Genomic DNA, 18583 nt, shown 5'->3' with positions numbered 1-18583 from the left:
GTGCATTTACATAAGAGCATGAGAAGTAGGAGCAGGAGTAGGCCATTCGGCCCATCGAGCCTGCCCTGCCAATCAATAAGATCATGGCTGATCTGCCCATAAGCTCAGCTCCGTCTACCTGCATTTTCCCCATAACCCTTAATTCCCTTACTATGTAAAAGCCTATCTAACTGTATCTTAAATATATGTAATGAAGAAGCCTCAACTGCTTCCCTGAGCAGAGAATTCCACAGATTCACCACTCTCTGGGGAAAAACAGTTTCTCCTCATCTCCATCCTAAATCTTCTCCCCTGAATCTTGAGGCAATGTCCCCTAGATCTAGTCTCACCTACCAATGGAAACAACTTTCCTACTTCTAACTTATCTACCCCTTTCAAAATTTTGTATATTTCTATAAGATCCCCTCTCATTCTTCTGAACTCCAGAGAGTATAGTCCCAGGCGACTCAATCTCTCCTCATAGGTTAACCCCTTCATCCCTGGAATCAACTGGTGAACCTCCTCTGCACTGCCTCCAAAGCCAGTATATCCTTCCTCAAGTATGGAGACTAGAACAGCACACAGTACTCCAGGTGCGGCCTCACCAGTACCCTGTATAGTTGCAGCATGACCTCCCTGCTCTTGAATTCAATCCCTCTAGCAATAAAGGCCAACATTCTGTTTGCCTTCTTAATAACCTGTTGTTCCTGCAAGTCAACTTCTTGTGACTCATGAACAAGCACTCCCAAGTCCCTCTGCAGTCTTTCACCAAGGCAGAGATAGATAGATGCTTGATTAGCCAGGGCATCAACGGGTATGGGGAGTGGGGATGATTGGAAGAATCGGATCAGCCATGGTTGAATGGTAAAGCAGACTCAATGGGCCAAATGGCCTACTTCTGCTCCTATATCTTATGGTCTTATGATGCACCAGAACTTCAGTACAGAGTCTTCAATATCATTCTGTTGTGTTACACTTGCTGGAGAGTTCTGTGTTATTGTCTTACAGACTATAGCAGAAGGAGCATTAGCGTTCACTATTTTGAAGCTCCGTCTTATTTATTTATTTATTGAGATACAGCACGGAATAGGCCCTTCCAGCCCTTTGAGCTACGCTGCCCAGCAACCCCCGATTTAATCCTGGCTTAATCATGGAGCAATTTACAATGATCAATTAACCTACGAACTGGTATATCTTCTTTGAATTATCTTATTTTCCACAGTTAACTTAGTTAGTATCCTGCCATTTGTTTTCATTTTGCCAGCTGGCATCCCAGTACATTGATCACATTGCTGTCAAATCTGGTGCCTTACCTGAAAAATCACCCTGCACGAAGAGTACAGAATGCACCCAGGAACATTTGCAGATTATGCAGGGCAAAAGGAGGCCATTGGTCCTATGCCAAGAGCTATCCACTTTGTGCGGATCTTGCTCTCTCTCTCTCTCGCTCTCTTCCTCTTGTTCTTTCCCTTTTGCTTTCCCTCCCGCTCTCCTACTCTTCCTCTCCTGTTCTATCTATCCCACAAGAATTATCTTTCCAAGTTAGTATTTAATTTTTTTTTGAAAGCTGCTATTAAATTCACTCTTTAAGATATTGTATTCCAGATCATAGTACTAATATCAGATTTTATTTAACATTTCCCTCTGTATTTGGTCTTTCAACATTTAAGTCCAGACAACAGGGCAGAGGAGTGATCCTAACAAAACATAGACACAAAAGATTAGTTGTATTATGAATTCAGTGAGATAAAAAGGCATTCTGAAAGTCTAACCATGGCCAGAGGATCTCTGGGAAAGGATTTGCTGCAGTGAGGCGCCTACAGTTAGATTTACTCTTTCTGTCTGTAGGTAAGGATCCTCTGTGTGGAGAATGCCCAACCTAACAACACAAAGCAAGGAAATGGGGGCATCTGGGACCAGAGTGAGCAGGCAATGTTTGCTTATTAAACTGGTCTATCAGATTGAAGAACTGAAAAACAACTGCCTGGGGACTGAGATGGAGGGTTAATTAAAACAGCTAATTGTGCCACATCGAAGCAGGTACAAAAAGTGAAACAGAGGAGAGGAAGATTGGATTGAGATAAAATATACAGAAGGAAAAATTAGAAAAAATAACACTTTTACATTTTTCAAAATTTCCTCAACAATTCAGCAGAGGACGGAGAACGATAGGCAGGGTGGAGATAGAGTGAATGCACACAGCATTTATTCCATGTAAAGGAAATCAAAAACCAAAGGGCAAAAGTTTAAGCTGGATGGGAAAATAATTAATAAGCAACAAGGGGCTACTTTTTTGTGCAGAGGGCGTTGTCTATATGGAAGACCTGCTAGAGGAAGGGGTTGGAGCAGGTACAATAACAACATTAAAAGGCATTTGAATGGGTATTGAGATAGGAAAGCTATGGAGGGGAGTGGGTCAAACATGCGTAAATTGGAGTAGGTTAGACGGACATCTTGATTGACTTAGACCAGTTGGGCTAAAGGGTCTGTTTCCATGCTTTGATAATGGTTTAGCTAAGCTGCTAGGGAGTTTGTTCAACAAAATCAGATTGCAACCTTATTCTAATACATCTGCTTCATGGCTTGTGCATCAACAGTGAAGGAGGTCAAGTGAGAAGCCACCAGTACAAGGCCAGAGCTTCACATCTGCTTTCCTTGCAGCTGCTTTTACCCATAAATAATGATGAGGTCCAATTTGCTTCACCATTACTTTGGCACTAAATGCTGGCCCATTGGGTCGGAGGTCCACAGCTGCAGATCGGAACTGGCACACAATAAAAGTTTCTGAACCTTAGCAATAAATGATGACATCTAACCATTCTTCATGTGATGGTATGGTCAGGCTCAGAGCAACCACACAAAGTGCCTGTGCCCATTGTTATGTTTTTTTTAAAAATGGTCAAGAAACGTGGTCAAATAATCTAGTTCAATTGTGATGGGAGCATTCTAAAGCTAGCAGCTAGTTGTCTCTTTGGGTCTTCCCCCAGTTCCTGGCCAGCCTCTATACCTGCCTTAATAAACACACGCATCATCTATAATTTAAGATCTGAGTTGTAAATGTAAATAGCTTTTGTTGTTTGACATTAGGATTTATGGTTTGTGATGAGACATATTAAAACTTTATATTAAAATCTCTTATTCATAAGGAGGCAGCTTCCTACCTTCAAATGTAATGTAGAAAGATTCAAAATGTGATGATCTTCGTGAGATTGCATAACGAGTTAATGTTACCTGTTAGTCAAATAACATCAATGAAAATTATCAATTGCTTACATAAAAATCAGTTTTTTAAAAACATTTTTAAAAATAAACTGCTCTAGTCTTGAAGAAGATCTTCAATTTTTTAAAGTAAATGAACAAACAGTAGTGAACACTTCCTGTTCATAGTCACCTTGCCTCACTCTTTGGGAGAATGAAAGGCAAAGATTAGCATGGTAGGGACAGGGGTAATTCTCTCACAAGGATTCAGGTGAACCAGTTAGGTTTATGAACTATCAAGAAAGCCCTTATAATTTGTAATCATAGTATATTCACAATTATCACTTTGAAGGGCTTAAATATAACTACCAATAGCAATCTCTGCTCCACTAATCCTTCAAACATGGTGGGTACATTTTAAAATATTTCAAAGATTCTGAGCAGAGAATTTAATTCCTGGTGTAACCATGCCTATCACCTGACTGAGCTCTCTAACTGCCACCCTACTTTTGTGGTTTACTCTGTCAAAGGAGCCATAGGGATATTTTAGACTTTCCATTCCTGGGCCTTGTCTTGTCCTCTCTTTAGCATAACATAGTTTGAATTTGCTTGTCCACGCTATCCATTCAATAAATTAAAGGCCCCACATTTCAGTTCAAATAATTCTACAAATAATATAGATAGATGAAAAGCAATCTAGATCAAACCAAGGGAGAATGAAATAGCCTCACAAATAATACAACAGAGAAAAAAGGAAGAATAAAAATGAAGGAAACAGAAGGAAGCAAAATAACACAGTAAAGGGAATGAAAGTAAAAAGGGTGAATGATGTGAAGAGCCATGCAAAGAATAACTGAAGCCTTCTTTGAAGATATTTTGTACATTGAATCTCCTCCATATCCAATGCTACTCCTAGTTCCATTTTAATTTGTCGTATTTTACCATTTTATCTGGTCAGTGATCAGAGGCTAGAGATCGACCCCAACCCCTCCAGCAAGAACACACTCAAGCCAGGAAGAATTGGGGGTTGCTTCTTCCAAATCTGTGAGATATAATCTTGAAACCAGAGTCTTAGTTCCGACCTGCTTGCCCAGTCTCACAAGGCAAATGCCAGTATTAATGGAAATATTTCAGTGGGAGAAAGCAACCTCCAAAATCAACATTCTTCCGTCTTCTTACTGACTTCTATTAAAATATTTTAGTTGAACAAAGAATGCAACTTAACTGTGGGGCTACATGAATTCATAGGAACATAGAAAATTGATAGGGTCTTTTAAGAGACTCCTGGATAGCTACATGGAGCTTAGGAAAATAGAGGGCTATGGATAGCCTTAGGTAATTTATAAGTAAGTACATGTTCGGCACAGCATTGTGGGCCGAAGGGCCTGCATGGTCAACTATTTCTAATGTACAGCTGACCTCTGGAGGAAAGCCACTTGGACAGTAGTTGCCATTTTAATCAATCCCAGTTTGGTAAATATGGAGCCATTATTAAATAACTAGGAAATCTGTTATTTAATATTCCTCAGTTCAATTAACCATGAATTCCAAAATTGAAAAGATAAAGGATATATTTGGCTTTTGTATCTAAATTTGTAGACTAACTAGGCTAGTGGCGTTCTGTAGGGGTCCGTACTGGGACTTTTGCTGTTTTGAGTATATAAATAATTTGTATGAAAATATGGGTGGATGGATTAGTAAGTTGGAAACTGACAAAAGATTAGTGACATTGTGGATAAAGTTAGAAGGTTGCCTAAAATATGTCATGATTTAGATCAGTTGCGGATTAGGGCAGAGAAATGGCAGATGGAGTTTAATTTTTATTATTTTATTTAGAGTTAGAGTAACAGGCCCTTCTGACCCATCCAGCCTGTGCCATCCAATCACATACAGTACATGTGACCAATTATCCAACTAACCCCTATGTCTTTGGAATGGTGGGAGGAAACTGGAGCACCCAGTGGAAACCCACACAGTCATGGAGATAACATACAAACTCCTCAAAGAGAAGGGCAAAATTGAACCTGGGTCTTCTACTACTACTACTAGTCGACTCAAGCCTAGGGCAAGGAACCTGGGTCACTTGCACTATAATAGTGTTACACTAACTACTATATAACTGTGCCACCCAAATGATAGGGACAGAAATTGAACCTGCAATTTTCCAATGACTTTCTATCAGACACTGACATCAGGTGTCTTATCCTTTCGGCCCCATGCCCCACCCTTTAATCTGGCCAGGTGTGAGGTGTTGCAATTCGGTGATCAAATGTAAAGGGAAAGAAGCAGTAAATGGCCAGACACTCATTAGTGTTGATGTACAGAGGGATCTTGGGATCCAAGTCCATAGCCCCCTGGAAGTATTTTGCACAAGTCAAATTTTCAGCCTCAAAAAGATGATTCTGAATAGATCAGAAATACAAATACTGATTGGTTCAAGATATTTGATAAATGTATTTAAATCTGTTTTTAATGATATCTATGGGATAAAGCATGATTGTTTATTGAATTTGCTGATTTCTCCACAGAGAATTTTACATTGAGCAGTCTAGATTAGGAAGACCACTGCAGCCTCCACAATTAATTATAGTTAATTTGGTCTGATAATGGTAAGGTTTCATAGAACATAGGATATACCGCACGGAAGGTGCTTTGGCCCATTAGGTTGTGCCAATCTATACAACCTCACCCCATGAACAATCTACCCTTCCCTCTAACAGAGCCCATAGCCTTGCATTTTTCTTACATCCATCTGCCTATCTAAGAGTCTTTTAAATGTTCTTGTTGTTTCTCTTGAATCATGTGAAATATATGGCACCTTACTCATGGTGTTGGGACTTCTTGTCAAGTGTTTAAAAATAAAGTGTTAATAAATTAGCAATCTGCTAGATGAACTCAGTGGTCAAGCAGCATCTATTGCTGACGTTCTGGGTTGAAACCCTATATCAGGATCTGAAACGTCAACAATTCCTTTCCCCCCACGAATGCTGTTTGATCTGCTGAATTCCTCCATCAGATTGCTTGTTGCTTCAGAGTCCAGTATCTGCAGTCTCCTGTATCTATATGTTAATAAATTCCGTTTTAAACCTGTCATGTCAATACTTTCCTAATCTGGGATTGTGGGCCTACATTTTCAGTTATATGGTCCACATCCTGGCATCTTTCAGATGCACAATTTAACAATTAAACACCCGAGACATTCAAAAGTCTTGAACTGCTAGTGATTCGGTAGCAAAGGAATTGGTAGCAAAAGAATAGCAATGTTTAACCTTTCATAGACCAAATCAGAAAATGCCACAAACACTCAGCAGGCCTGGTAGCATCTGTAGTGAGATAAATAGAGTTAAACGTTTAGGTCAATGGCGTTTCCTCATTAGTCTCGTTCAGATGATGGGTAATTGGCTAGAAACATTGACCCTGTTTCTCTTTCCTCTGGATCCGCTAAGTATTTCCAGCATTTTATAGTTTTATTTCAAATTCTTGGCACCTCCAGTGTTTGCCATTACCTTACTCTGTATTTTCTTGCCTCACCTTGTGTAATGCATGGCTATATATGTGATGGAAATGGAAAAATGTATAGTTATGCCGCTCATTCATCAAGAGAATGGACAAGACTTCAGGGGATAAAGTGATCTCATCCTGCCTGTCAGTTCTGCACGTTGGTGACCAGACAGAGTAGTAATTTCCGCCAGCCCATGCTGAGTGAAGTTAATCATGTGGGAAGGAAATTAATCATTAATCATGTGAGTAGGAAGGAAACAAGGGACATAGATTGAAGATTGCTAAATGGCTTTATTACTGTGTACCAAGGTACAATTAAAAACTATGTTTTGTATGCCATCCACACTGATTCTTTCTTCACTTTAGTGCATTGAGGTACTACAGGAAAAAGTAATAACAAAATGCAGAATAATAAATTGCTGTAGTTATAGAGAAAGTGGAGGCTGGGCAGACAATCGGGTGCAAGTCCAGAACAAGCTAGATTGTGAGGTGGTATTAGGGAACAGTTCAATAATGAGATAGAAGCTACCACTGAGCCTGGAGGAATGTGCTGTCAGGCTTTTGTGCCTTTTGCCCGAGGGGAGGGGGGAGAAGAGAGAATGTTTTGGGGTGGTTTTCCTTGCCTCGGTTGCCTGCCTTACGGAGCGTAGACAGTCGATGTCTGCAGAGTCTGGTTTTATGATGTCTGCAGGCCCGGCTATTGATATTCATTCCTAGGTTAGTGGTTGAGCAAAGTGTACCTGAATTGTGTGTTTTTGAATTTGAAAACAGATTTTATTTGTTCTATGTTAGCTGGAAACCATTTTACCTTCAAATTACCCTGGGTCAACCTGACCTTGTCTATATATTCCTTGGTTGAGCTGAATGGATTTGACCAGGATTTGGTTTACCTAGACTGACCTGGGCCAAACAGAGCTGGGTATGGAATGGGAGAATATTTACTGAGGAAGGTCATAAAATGTAAAATATATTTTATGTAAAGCATATGTTTACAAAAGAGAATAAATGTCCTTGGGTAACAATGATTTCAACAGTCATATGGGAACATTGTGAATATTTGCATTGGTCAGAATATAAAAGAATTTACTGTTAAAATATTTGGTTTAATAAAGTCAGAGAGTGAAATGTACCTTTGAGAATTGTTAACAGATGACATAGAGCAAGGAGAGAGGTTCTTCAGCTCACCATGTCCACATTGACCATCAAGTATCTGTTTATACTTGCCCTCTCCCCTAAAGTTCCTCCACCCACTTACACACCAGGGGCACTTAACTGTGGCAAATTAACCTACCAACACACACGTAATTGGGATATGGGAGCAAACCTGCAGAGTCACAGGGAGAACTTGCAAACTCCACACATACATCACCTGAGATTAGGATTGAACCTGGATCACTGGAACGGTGAGACAGCATCCCTACCAACTGATCAGCTGGGTCATACATTATGGACGTTACACAGCAACAATTCTTCAGAATAGTGAGTGTTATGCATTGATTTTCTTGTGTGTTTCTAACTATATGCCTGACTTGTCTCCTCAGTTTATTGATGCTGGCAGCAATGAATGACCCTGAATTTGAATATTCGTGGACCTCACAGAATGAGGTGACGGACATTTTCAGCTCGCAGTTTGAACATATCATGGAGTGTCAGCAGCTGATGGGCACCTCTTACAACAGCCTGGACTCACTGGACATGATATCTTCCACGGATGAGAGTGAATGCGGCTTCAGCTTCGAGATGCCTCTCACTCCCTTAATTCAGCAGCGGATCAAGGAAGGTAGCAGTCAGTTCCTGGAGGACGGGCTCTTGGAGTCTGCCCCTGATGGCAGAGCATCGCAACGCCTTGTTACCAACATAAATGGCACTTCAGAGAGCAGCACAGAGGAGCAGATGAGCATCAATGTGTTGGACAATGCATTCCATAAATACTCTCTGAGTTCCCTGGTAAATGGGGCACCTCACAATTTGGAAATGTGCACAAAGAGGCGGGAAGAGCATTCTACCTCGAGGTAAGTGTCTCCTCCTCGATTATGGAACTACTAACAAATTAGTTACTAGATGTAGGCTAAACTATTCCTTGAAAATCAAAGATCCTGGTTTTTTTTAAAAAAAAGTCGTTTAACCCATGATGTTCCATTGTGGCTTGTCAGTTACACTGAAGGGCCAGTGCTTCCTCTGTTGCTCATAATTGTAAATGCCGCACGGTGAATAGTGGCTTGATTGACAAGCTGTCAGGGTCCTGGGGTGCTGACTGCGCAACACAAACTACTACTGATGTATTCCGTCCGGCAAGTCCCCCAAACCCATCTGCTGTTAAATAAGCAATTCTTAAAACACAGCAATTAAAAAGGAATCAATCAGATTATTACCAAACTGCAGGCAGAAGTGCGTGTTTTGTTACTGTTCTGTCATTGATGAGATGAAGGCTGATAACCTTTCCAGTGTGTTTCTAACTTGAACACCCTGCAAGGCTGTTTGTTTCATCACAGGCACAAAAATGTGACATTTCAAGTTTGTAGGTCAGCATATGAGATAGGCTAATAATAATGTAAAATAGTACCTGTCGGTGGATTATTGGCAGACCATGTGGTATTGTTTATAAGCTGATGATTTTTAATATTTCAAAATAGACTTTATTCATAATAAATAATAGATACAAAAGAAGAAGCAGGGCGAACTTTTACACTCATGGCCATTACATTCAGTAGTGTTAACTTATTTTTTAAAATCATAGTGTCATTACCAAACATGTGCCGCCTGGGCCAATAAACCCTTTCACTGTTTGAGGGGCTTCCCCACCTGACTCAGTTCCTTCATGTGCAGTAGCAGAAGGAGCCTTGATACTTTTTATTTCAGAAATATATTCATAATTAAATCATGTAAAACTCTTTTAGATTCTTGGTTGTTAAATATAGTAATGTAAACTTTTTAAGAAAAGAAGCAAACAAGCAGACATAGTACCATGGCCCCCTGGGATGATACATGCTTTTTATTGTTTAAGAGGCTTCCCCATCTAACTCAGCCCCTCCGTTTGTGGTAGAGAAGGAGCCTCTCCTGTAGTCCTTCCCCTGCAGAGATTTAGCATTGTTTACAACAAGCTTCTGTGCCTCCCTCAGCACATAATCCTGCAGCCTGGACGGTACCAGTTTGCAGCATTCCTCTATAGACAGCCTGCAGTATTGGAAGGCCAACGCGTCTTTCACCAAGCAGATGATCTTCCAGCAGCACCTGATGCCTGTCTCAGTGTGCGTCCCTGGCAACAGCACATGGATCAGAGAGTCCTATTACAGAGCTGCTGGGGATGAACCAGGACACAGGCCCTTGCATCCTTCTCTGCACCGTCAAAGCAAGTACTCAGTCTGCAAAGAGGTCCTCTCTCTCCATCATTGCCCGAGGGCAGCGTACATGGCGGGTCACATATATAAATCTGCACAGGAAGATCTGCAAAGTCTTCTTGATCGTAGGTGAGATCTGGCAATGGGGCTTTCTGTCAGATGATTTGGACATTCTTCCCTGGGAACCACCTCACCCTATCCGTACAGTCCCTATCCCGCAGTATCTGCATGACGTTCTGCCCGATGGACTTGTGGTCAAAGATGTTTAGTTTGAAGTACTCCTCCACAAGAGACAGTTAGTGTGACAGTGTCCAGCTGACTGGGACATAAGGCCAGTAAGGCCAGGCCTATCTTCTATAATACCAGGGATAAGTGGAACCTTAGCACCTTCGTGACATACCTTGGATTCACATACCGACCGAAAGTGGTCATCAGGATGAGGGCAATGTTGGGTACACATTTATCCCCATGATCTGGGGACCTGTCCGGCATAACCCATTGGACATGCTCCACCTTGAGAGATATCTTGGATGAGAACCGAGGCAGAGGAGTGGAGAACAGGCCACAAATGTGCCATACAGATGCCTAAGAGAATACCATAGCTGATAATCAATTTCTTCTCAGTTATTGACATAGAATACCATTTCCACAAAGCCAGTCCACTCCAGCCAGTTCTTGTTAAATGCCTCAGTCCCTCTGAACTAGATTCCCAGCACCTCCACATATTGGACCTGACGGTGAAGGGGACAATGGGTTGTTTGGGTCAGTTACCAAAGAGCATGGTCTTGCTCTTCCTATGGTTGACTTTGGCCCCCATGTCAACTCAAGCTGATCGCAAATGCTTATCACCTGCAAAGTGACCGTGAATCTGAGCAGAACACAGTGACATTGTTCATGGACAGGGAAGTTTTGATTTGTGTACCTACAATGCCTGGTACATCATCCTTGTTAAACTCTCGTTCTTCCTTAATGGGGAAATTATCTGCCTCTATCTGATTGATTTGGACTCTACTTTGAAGATCTTAGTAGGGCAGTTCGATTCAGTTTCCTTCCCAAAACCCATTTTGGAGAGCCTGTTAATCATGTATGTGTGTGATATGCTGTTCAAGGCCTTCTCCTGGTCCACGCTAACCTGACGGGCATCCACCCCTCTATTCTGTACATAACAATGGTATACCTGAGCAGTACAAGGCAGTTAATTATTTAAAGTTACAGCATGGGTTTGAGGTCTGGATATATCACCTCTCCCGGAACAAACAAGCAAGTTGGCAGTAACCTTGGACAGGATCTTATAATCCACATACAACAATGAAATGGATCTTCCTCTCTCCCTTCTGTTTGCCAGTGATGGTAAAGATGCCAGCCAGAAGTTCAGCATTATGGCCTTTACAGAAGGTCCAGGCCCATCCTGTTCCACAGAGCTGAGTATAACTCTGCCGGTAAGCTATTGCTTCTAGGAGTTTTACTTGTACCAGCCAGCTCCTCCAGAGTCACTGGCTGATCTAGACTCTCCCACTTGCTGTCGTCTAACACCTCCATGACAAAGGATGGGTGCTTTTTGTGGTCTTACTATGATATAGATAGTCATAAAAGGATTTGCAAATCCTCAGTATGCCGGTCTGCAAGGATGTTACTAAACTATCCTGATCCTTAAGGCTGTGAATCAGTTAGAAGAAGAAACACGAGCATGTCTCATCCTGCTCCACAAAGCAGACCCTGGACAGGATGATGATCTTAGAGAGTTGATAGACAAAAAGCACAGTTTGCTGACTCTTCATCTTTCTCACATCCACCCCTCCTGACTGCAAAAAAAGTTGTTGCTGCTAGTCTGTCTGGAGTTGGCACAATTTGCTCCAATTCTGTCTTGCCTTCTGAACACCTTTGTGGATGAAGACCTTCTTTATGTTCTCCTTGGTCACTTCTTACCAGTGAATTGGAGAGTTAAAGAAAGGCTTCATGGTTTTCCAACCTGTGTAACCCCCACCACCCCACCCCCGTCTTCCTTCTGGTCCTCCTATAGATGGCAGTAGTCAGAGAAGAATGCAGGCGTGATGTCAGTAGATATAACCATTTATGCCTTCGACACAAAGAATTCTACCTAGCACTGTCCTGAGTTGCTTGGTCATGTCCATGTATGTTGCTTCTCTCTTCCACCTTCAGAAGGCTAAAGGCATCATTCCAACTTTGCATCTTTAATCTTTCCATCAGGAGTCTGGAGCTGCTATCCAGTCTTCTGTTGCCACTGATGTCTTGTCCAGCCAAATTAATAATGCAGTCCGAGTCACTAACCAGAATGTCTGGTAGAGATGCCACCAGTGTAGCTCATTGCTCGGTCAGCATGGACAAGACTTGACACTCCAGAGTGGAGTGTTATCTGCCACCAGGAGCTGGCCACCCATGACCTCTTTGACTTCAGTGGATGAGAAGTCGCCTCCCCTCAGTAGAGTTCCCAGCCCGGATGAACAAATGTCATTTCCTCACGACCATATAGATAGTCCGTCAGACAACTATCGCAACTCATGCTCCTGTCGAAAAGTTGTACCCACCTTGACCTTGGCAAAATGCTGCAAAGCGTTAACACTTTGTGCAGTGCTCTTCACACTGCTCATGTTTAGAGATGCCTGTTTTATCTCCGTTATTTGAGTTCAAATTTCACAACTGCAGTCCACTACTTACAACTGACAGCCTTTTTTTAAGGTAGTGTCCGTATTATGCAAAAATGGTTAATCCTTCTGGAAAGGAAGCATTGTCTTGCTTTAAGGACACGTTGTCTGGCTTTTAACCAAAGATTGATCAAGGTTGTAGAGAATTTAATTGCATTGAGCTGGTGTACTTTGAAAACTGGAACCTGGTTTTCAGCCAAATTCTCCTACTGAGCATTTAAATACTTTTTTACATCTCTTGCAGGGAGTAAAATTCCCTATTTAAATTATTGTCATTGGATCTGTAATTGGTTTATTATTGTCACACGTGCTAAGATATAGTGAAAAGCTTCTGTTTGCTTGACAGCCAGGCATATCATTCCATAAATAGGAACATTGATGTAGTACAAAAGTAAAAAAAAAACACAATACAGAATATAGTGTTACAGAGAAAGTGCAGTGCAGCTATTGAACATCTGTGCCTTGCAGCAGGTAAGGGGTAGGGATTGATATTTGGATACACTAATGTTGGAGGATAACACTTCTCCAGAATATGGAATTTCAAAACTAATCCCCAACAAGCAGTATTTTTGTTTTAAATTCCATATGAAATAAATAATATTTCCATTTGACTGGTGAATAAACAGATGGAACCGTGATATAGATTATTTTGCTTGTGGACAATTACAGTTTCTGAATAAGCTGTATATATTAAAAAAAAGGTTGCATTATTTAATCTCTCCCTCTTAATCAGCTCCTTCATTCCTGACTTAAGAAAAGCACCAAATAGTTTCCTGATAAAATATTTATCTCCTAAATGCTTTACTGGCTTGCTTTCAAGTCCAATGATAATTATAGATCTGGAAGGTTATCCAAACCATCTTAGTTCATTCCTCCAGAATTACCATTCTGCAACATCATAATTGGTTCTTAATTGATTTTTTTTCACTGCTACATCTGGTCTGGTCAAAGTACCCAGTCAAGCTCTTTGTAAAGTATTTTCTGGTGTCATCGAGCATGGAAATCAGAGATTCAGAGATGCAGGTCAAAAGTTGCCATACCTCAGCTCCCACTCTTCCATAGGAGGGCTCCAGGGTAGAACACGAGTGTTCCTGTGGATGCATTTTGCCATGGCCACTTTAACTAGCACAGCCCTCCCCATTTGACTGAAGTCACCAATCCTGATTGAGGAGGTAAATGCAGTTTTTTTGGGGGGGATTTTATTTAATTACATAATAACATTATATTTTGGGTAAATATATTATTTTATGACTTTTAGAAGTATTTCAGTTCCTCAATTATTTTAAGTGTTTCTGATCACTAGAGACATCGAAAAGTGATTCCAAAGCACTTAGCTGTCTCTGGACTAACAAGATGTTCTGAGTGTGATGGTAGGATCCACCTCCTGAGACCTAGACCATCAGGGCCTTCTCTGTCTGGTAGGGTTATTGCAATGATGAGATTTGAGCTTGAGTAACACACACTCAGTAAAAACACTAGAGTAGCCATGGGAATAGTGTAGGGAGCATTCATGGGTGGTGAGTAAGAGAGACTCACAATCAGGTTTAATATCACTGGCATATGTTCTGAAATCTGTTGTTTTGCAGTGACAATACATTACAATGCATATGTAAAAACTATAAATAACATAGAAATAAAAAATTAAATAAGTAGTGTAAAAAGAGAGGGAAAAATAGTGAGGTAGTGTTCATGGGTTCACTGTCTATTCAGACATCTGATTAAGGAAGGGAAGAAGCTGTTCTTGAAACGTTGAGTGTGTGTTCAGGCTACTGTACCTCCTCCTTGATGGCAGCAGTGAGAAGAGGGGATATTCTGGGTGTGATGGATGCCACCTTTTTGAGGCATCGCCTTTTGAAGGTGTCCTTGATGCTGAGGATGTTAGTGCCCGTGATGGAGCTGGCTGAGTTTACAACTCTGAAGTTTTTTTCCAATCCTGTGCAGTGGCCCCTCCATACCAGATGGGGATGCAACCAGTTAGTATGCTCTTCACGGTACATCTCTATAAATTTGCAACTGTCACTGGGGCCATACCAAGACTCCCCAAACTCCTGGTGAAATATAGCCTCTGTCATGCCTTCTTTGTAATTGCATCAATATGTTGGGCCCAGGATAGAGTCTGAACTCACTTCATGTCTCTATATGGTATTCGTGGTTTTTTTCCGTTTACGTTTGCTGTATCATTTATTATATTTTAGCATGAAGTATAATTTTCCAGTGAACTCTTTTCATGCTCATAAGCCTTCATTTCTCAGACGGGAGAGGAATGTGCTTTTCCTCAGTGTAATGCCATTTGTGCAGTGCTTAAGAACAAGCCTCACTAATAAAGGTGTGGACTAACATGAGCATGGTATTTATTTTTCCCAAACTCAGCTATTATATTTCAGTATTGCACTGGCTTTGTGTGATTGCTGTTCTGTGTTGCTTAAGAACGTGGAGTATTGAGTCTTACACCTTGCTTAGGTTTATCCATAATTACTTCATTAATATTTATTGTGTGTGTGTGTGTGTGTGTGTGTGCGTGCGCGCGCGCGCTCTGTCCATTTTCCACTGCATCAGAGACTTGTAGCAGCAAATTGGGTATTCATCCCATTGTGCCAAGCTATTGAGCCTCATCAGTCTTTCTACCAGTTTCTTGCAGGTTATGACAGACCAAATGCAGCTACTTTTTAAGTGTGATCAGAGTTACTCTCCTCACCACCCTTTCAAGCAGAGTTCCAGGGCCCCGCTACTTACTGACGGAAATTCCCTTCTTCCATTTCCCTGTTGCCACCTACCTAATCTATCAACTTCCTTTAAGACTATGACTGGTAGTTACTAACATTTTTGTCAAGCAGAATAAATCAATCCTGTTCACCATTTCCAGGCCTGAGAATTTTTTTTATACCCCAAGCCTACTCTGTTTCAAATAAATTGACCCAGGTCCAATTCATAATCACAAAATATTCTGCCAGATGCTGGAAATACAGAGCAACACACACAAAGCTGTGGAGGAACTCAGCAGGCCAGGCAGCATCCAAGGAAATGAACAACGTTTCCGGTCGAAACCCTTCATTAGGACTGGAAAGCAAGAGGAAGGGTGTGGGAATATGATGGTGTGGGAGGAAAAGGAAGTCGAACTAGAAGGTGATAGATGAAGCCAGGTGGGTGGGGAAAGGGGGATGAAGTAAGAAGCTAGAGGTGATAGGTAAAAGAGTAGTGACAGTAACCCACATTATGCTGCTCCCTTAGAATTCCTCTGACCAAGCACATGATGTCTTCAGCTGGTGTTATCTTCACCTGGTGTTATCTTCACCTTACTTTTGCTCTGAATCCCTATTGCATTTTGCCTAATTTATGCTTTATTTTTCATTTGCAGCTCCAGCAAATGACCTTTTAGCAATCAGGTTATTAAGTTTTCCAACAGTTATACACTGGCAAACATTTTCTTTGAGAAAAGCTCATGTTAAATTGAATGCTTAAGAACAATTATTTAAATTCATCTGTCTTTAGCAGTGATGCACCATCAATAACTCTCTGAGACGTGAAGGCGAGATATCGGCTTTTATTGACTGGAAGAAAGAACAAGCAGTAGTTGACCACCATACTACATCCTGGAGACTGAGGGCCAGGCTCAGGCCTCAATCGCCTTTATACCGGGGTCCGTGGGAGGAGCCACAGTCAGTGGGAGGGGCCACAGGAGCAGTCAGCAGGGGGCGTGTCCAGACAGGTACATGTAGTTCACCACAAGCAGATCCCTGCTTTCCATCCATTTTATTCTACTGTGCTTCATCTCCCACCACACCTCTCCCCACTCTCTCCCCACAGTCTCCCCATGCCTTTCCCCACTCTCTCCCCACCCTCTCCTACTCAGGTTATTATTCATCTAAGTAATCTAAGGGTTATGACTTCCTTCACCCTTTCAGGTACTGATACCCAGACACCATAATCAAAATCAGAACCAGGTTTAATATCACCGGCATATGTTGTGAAATGTGTTAACTTTATGGCAGCAGTACAATTATAAATATAGAGATAGAAACTGAATTATAGTAAGTATATACTGTTAAATAGTTAAGTTAAAATAAGTAATGCAAAAAAAAGTAGTGAGGTAGTGTTCATGGGTTCAATGTCCATTTAGAAATTGGATGGCAGAGGGGAAGTTGTTGTTCCTGAATCATTGAGTGTGTGCCTTCAGGCTTCTGTACCTCCTTCTCTATGGTAACAATGAGAAGGGGGCATGTACTGAATGTTTTGGGTCCTTAATGATGGACACCACATTCCTAAGACACTGCTCCTTGAGTCACCCTCATATTTTTCCAAATGTAAACTAAACTCAAAATATATCATGGAAAAATTTAATTTACTTGAACTTGAATCATTGGAAAGAATTTTTTAAATAATACTGTACAGAGTTTCTTAGAACTACATAATAACTTTGAGTCACATGGCATGTAAATAGGCCCTTCACCCACCATGAAACACTTATTTATAGGAGATGGAAAAGCATACAAGCTTTCTTATTCTCAGAACTGCAGAGCCAAAGTTTTGGTCTTTTACTTCTATCATCTGAAAGATCATTCTAGAAACAACAGCATTTCCCCATAAAAATGAAACTTAAAATATTGAAAGTTCTGAAGAACAATTTGAGAATCAAGGCTCATAGTGTTATTGCAAACTTTTAAAATTATAAATATATTAGTAATTTCATTTGGAGTCCCAAGTGCAATAGTTCATTGAGAAACTATAGCAAAAGGAATTTCTTTTAAGGAAGCATTTTGAGGAACTTTGGTTTTTCTGGATGATTTTGCACACATTTCATAGTTCTACTTGTTACAGTTTTAAGAATAGGAAGTTTAATCCATTTAAGGAAGAATGATGTCAACACAGGATGTGCAATGACTGGACTGTGCTAAATCTCTGCTGCCTTTTTTGTGAGATTAGTGAACACGGCTGAGGTCTGCTCTTGCTAGTGAGAATGAAGCAATGCAAACTAGGAGCAGCCAGAAAATTTCAACTAAGTATTATAGTTGCCTCTGTTCTAATATTCAGGTCCTATTATCAGACGAGTGGTACATTATCTTGCAGAGAGGAAGCTCTGCTCCTATTGCTCCTGGTTCATTTTTTCCCTTGATTACCTCCTAGTTTAATATTCTTTTTTATCATCTCCAGGACTGATACTCCTTTTTTCAGCTCCTGTTTAGTACTCCCTTGTATTATCTCCTGGTTTGCCTTTTTGATTGCTGCTTCCTTTTTAGTTCATTACTTTTTTATTGATTCTGGATGTCTGGTCCTGCCTTAGTGTGCTCCATTTTATTGTTCCTTGATTGGTGATCCCTTTTATTACCTCTTGGTTTTGGTGCACACTTTCATCACTCTTCACTCGGTGTTCCCTTTTAAAAACTCCGCATTTGTCGCTCCTTGTTTGGTGCTTCCTTTTCTTGCTCCTCGTTTGTTGCACTCTTCTTACCTCCTGGTTTGCTACTCTGTGTTATTGCTCCTGCCATGGGTAACCCATTGTACGCGATAGAACCACAATTTGGCACCAGCATTGTGCGGGATCTGGAAACTCCAACGGATACTCATTTCTGCACAGTGTATGACTGCTGAGTGTTAAGTGGAGCTTTTCACTTCCTGAGCAGAATTGCCAAGAGTGGTGATCGGGTTCTTATGTACAGTAACATCTGGTTGGTGGTTTTGCTTGAGAAGAGCCACCTTTTTGTTATCTGAACCCATTCCTTCTATAAATTAGTATAGCCCGTGTCAGGCATCTGGAATGTTTAAATAATATCACTGTTTAAATCTGTTTTCTAATTGCTGATCACATTTAAACGCAGAGAATCATAGATTTGATATGGCACAATAGGAGCCCATTCAGCCTTTTGAATCTATGTCATCTACAAGTGGAACTATCCTATTTTTCCACTG

The 18583-nt window shown here is 41.0% G+C and overlaps 1 protein-coding gene across 6 annotated transcripts in view; it reads left to right on the top strand.

Moving 5' to 3' along the window:
• psd3l (pleckstrin and Sec7 domain containing 3, like) overlaps nt 1–18583 on the top strand; it is a 502996-nt gene that overhangs the window by 257515 nt on the left and 226898 nt on the right. For all 6 annotated transcript variants that reach the window (XM_073042543.1, XM_073042544.1, XM_073042547.1 and 3 more), the window contains one exon: nt 8220–8690. In XM_073042543.1, coding sequence (XP_072898644.1) covers nt 8220–8690 — 471 coding nt within the window. The remainder of the gene's footprint in view (nt 1–8219; nt 8691–18583) is intronic.

This window comes from Hemitrygon akajei, chromosome 4, assembly GCF_048418815.1.
Source record: "Hemitrygon akajei chromosome 4, sHemAka1.3, whole genome shotgun sequence".
NCBI lineage: Eukaryota > Metazoa > Chordata > Chondrichthyes > Myliobatiformes > Dasyatidae > Hemitrygon > Hemitrygon akajei.
Note: the sequence above shows the minus strand (reverse complement) of the source record. Positions and strands in the feature narration are given on the sequence as shown.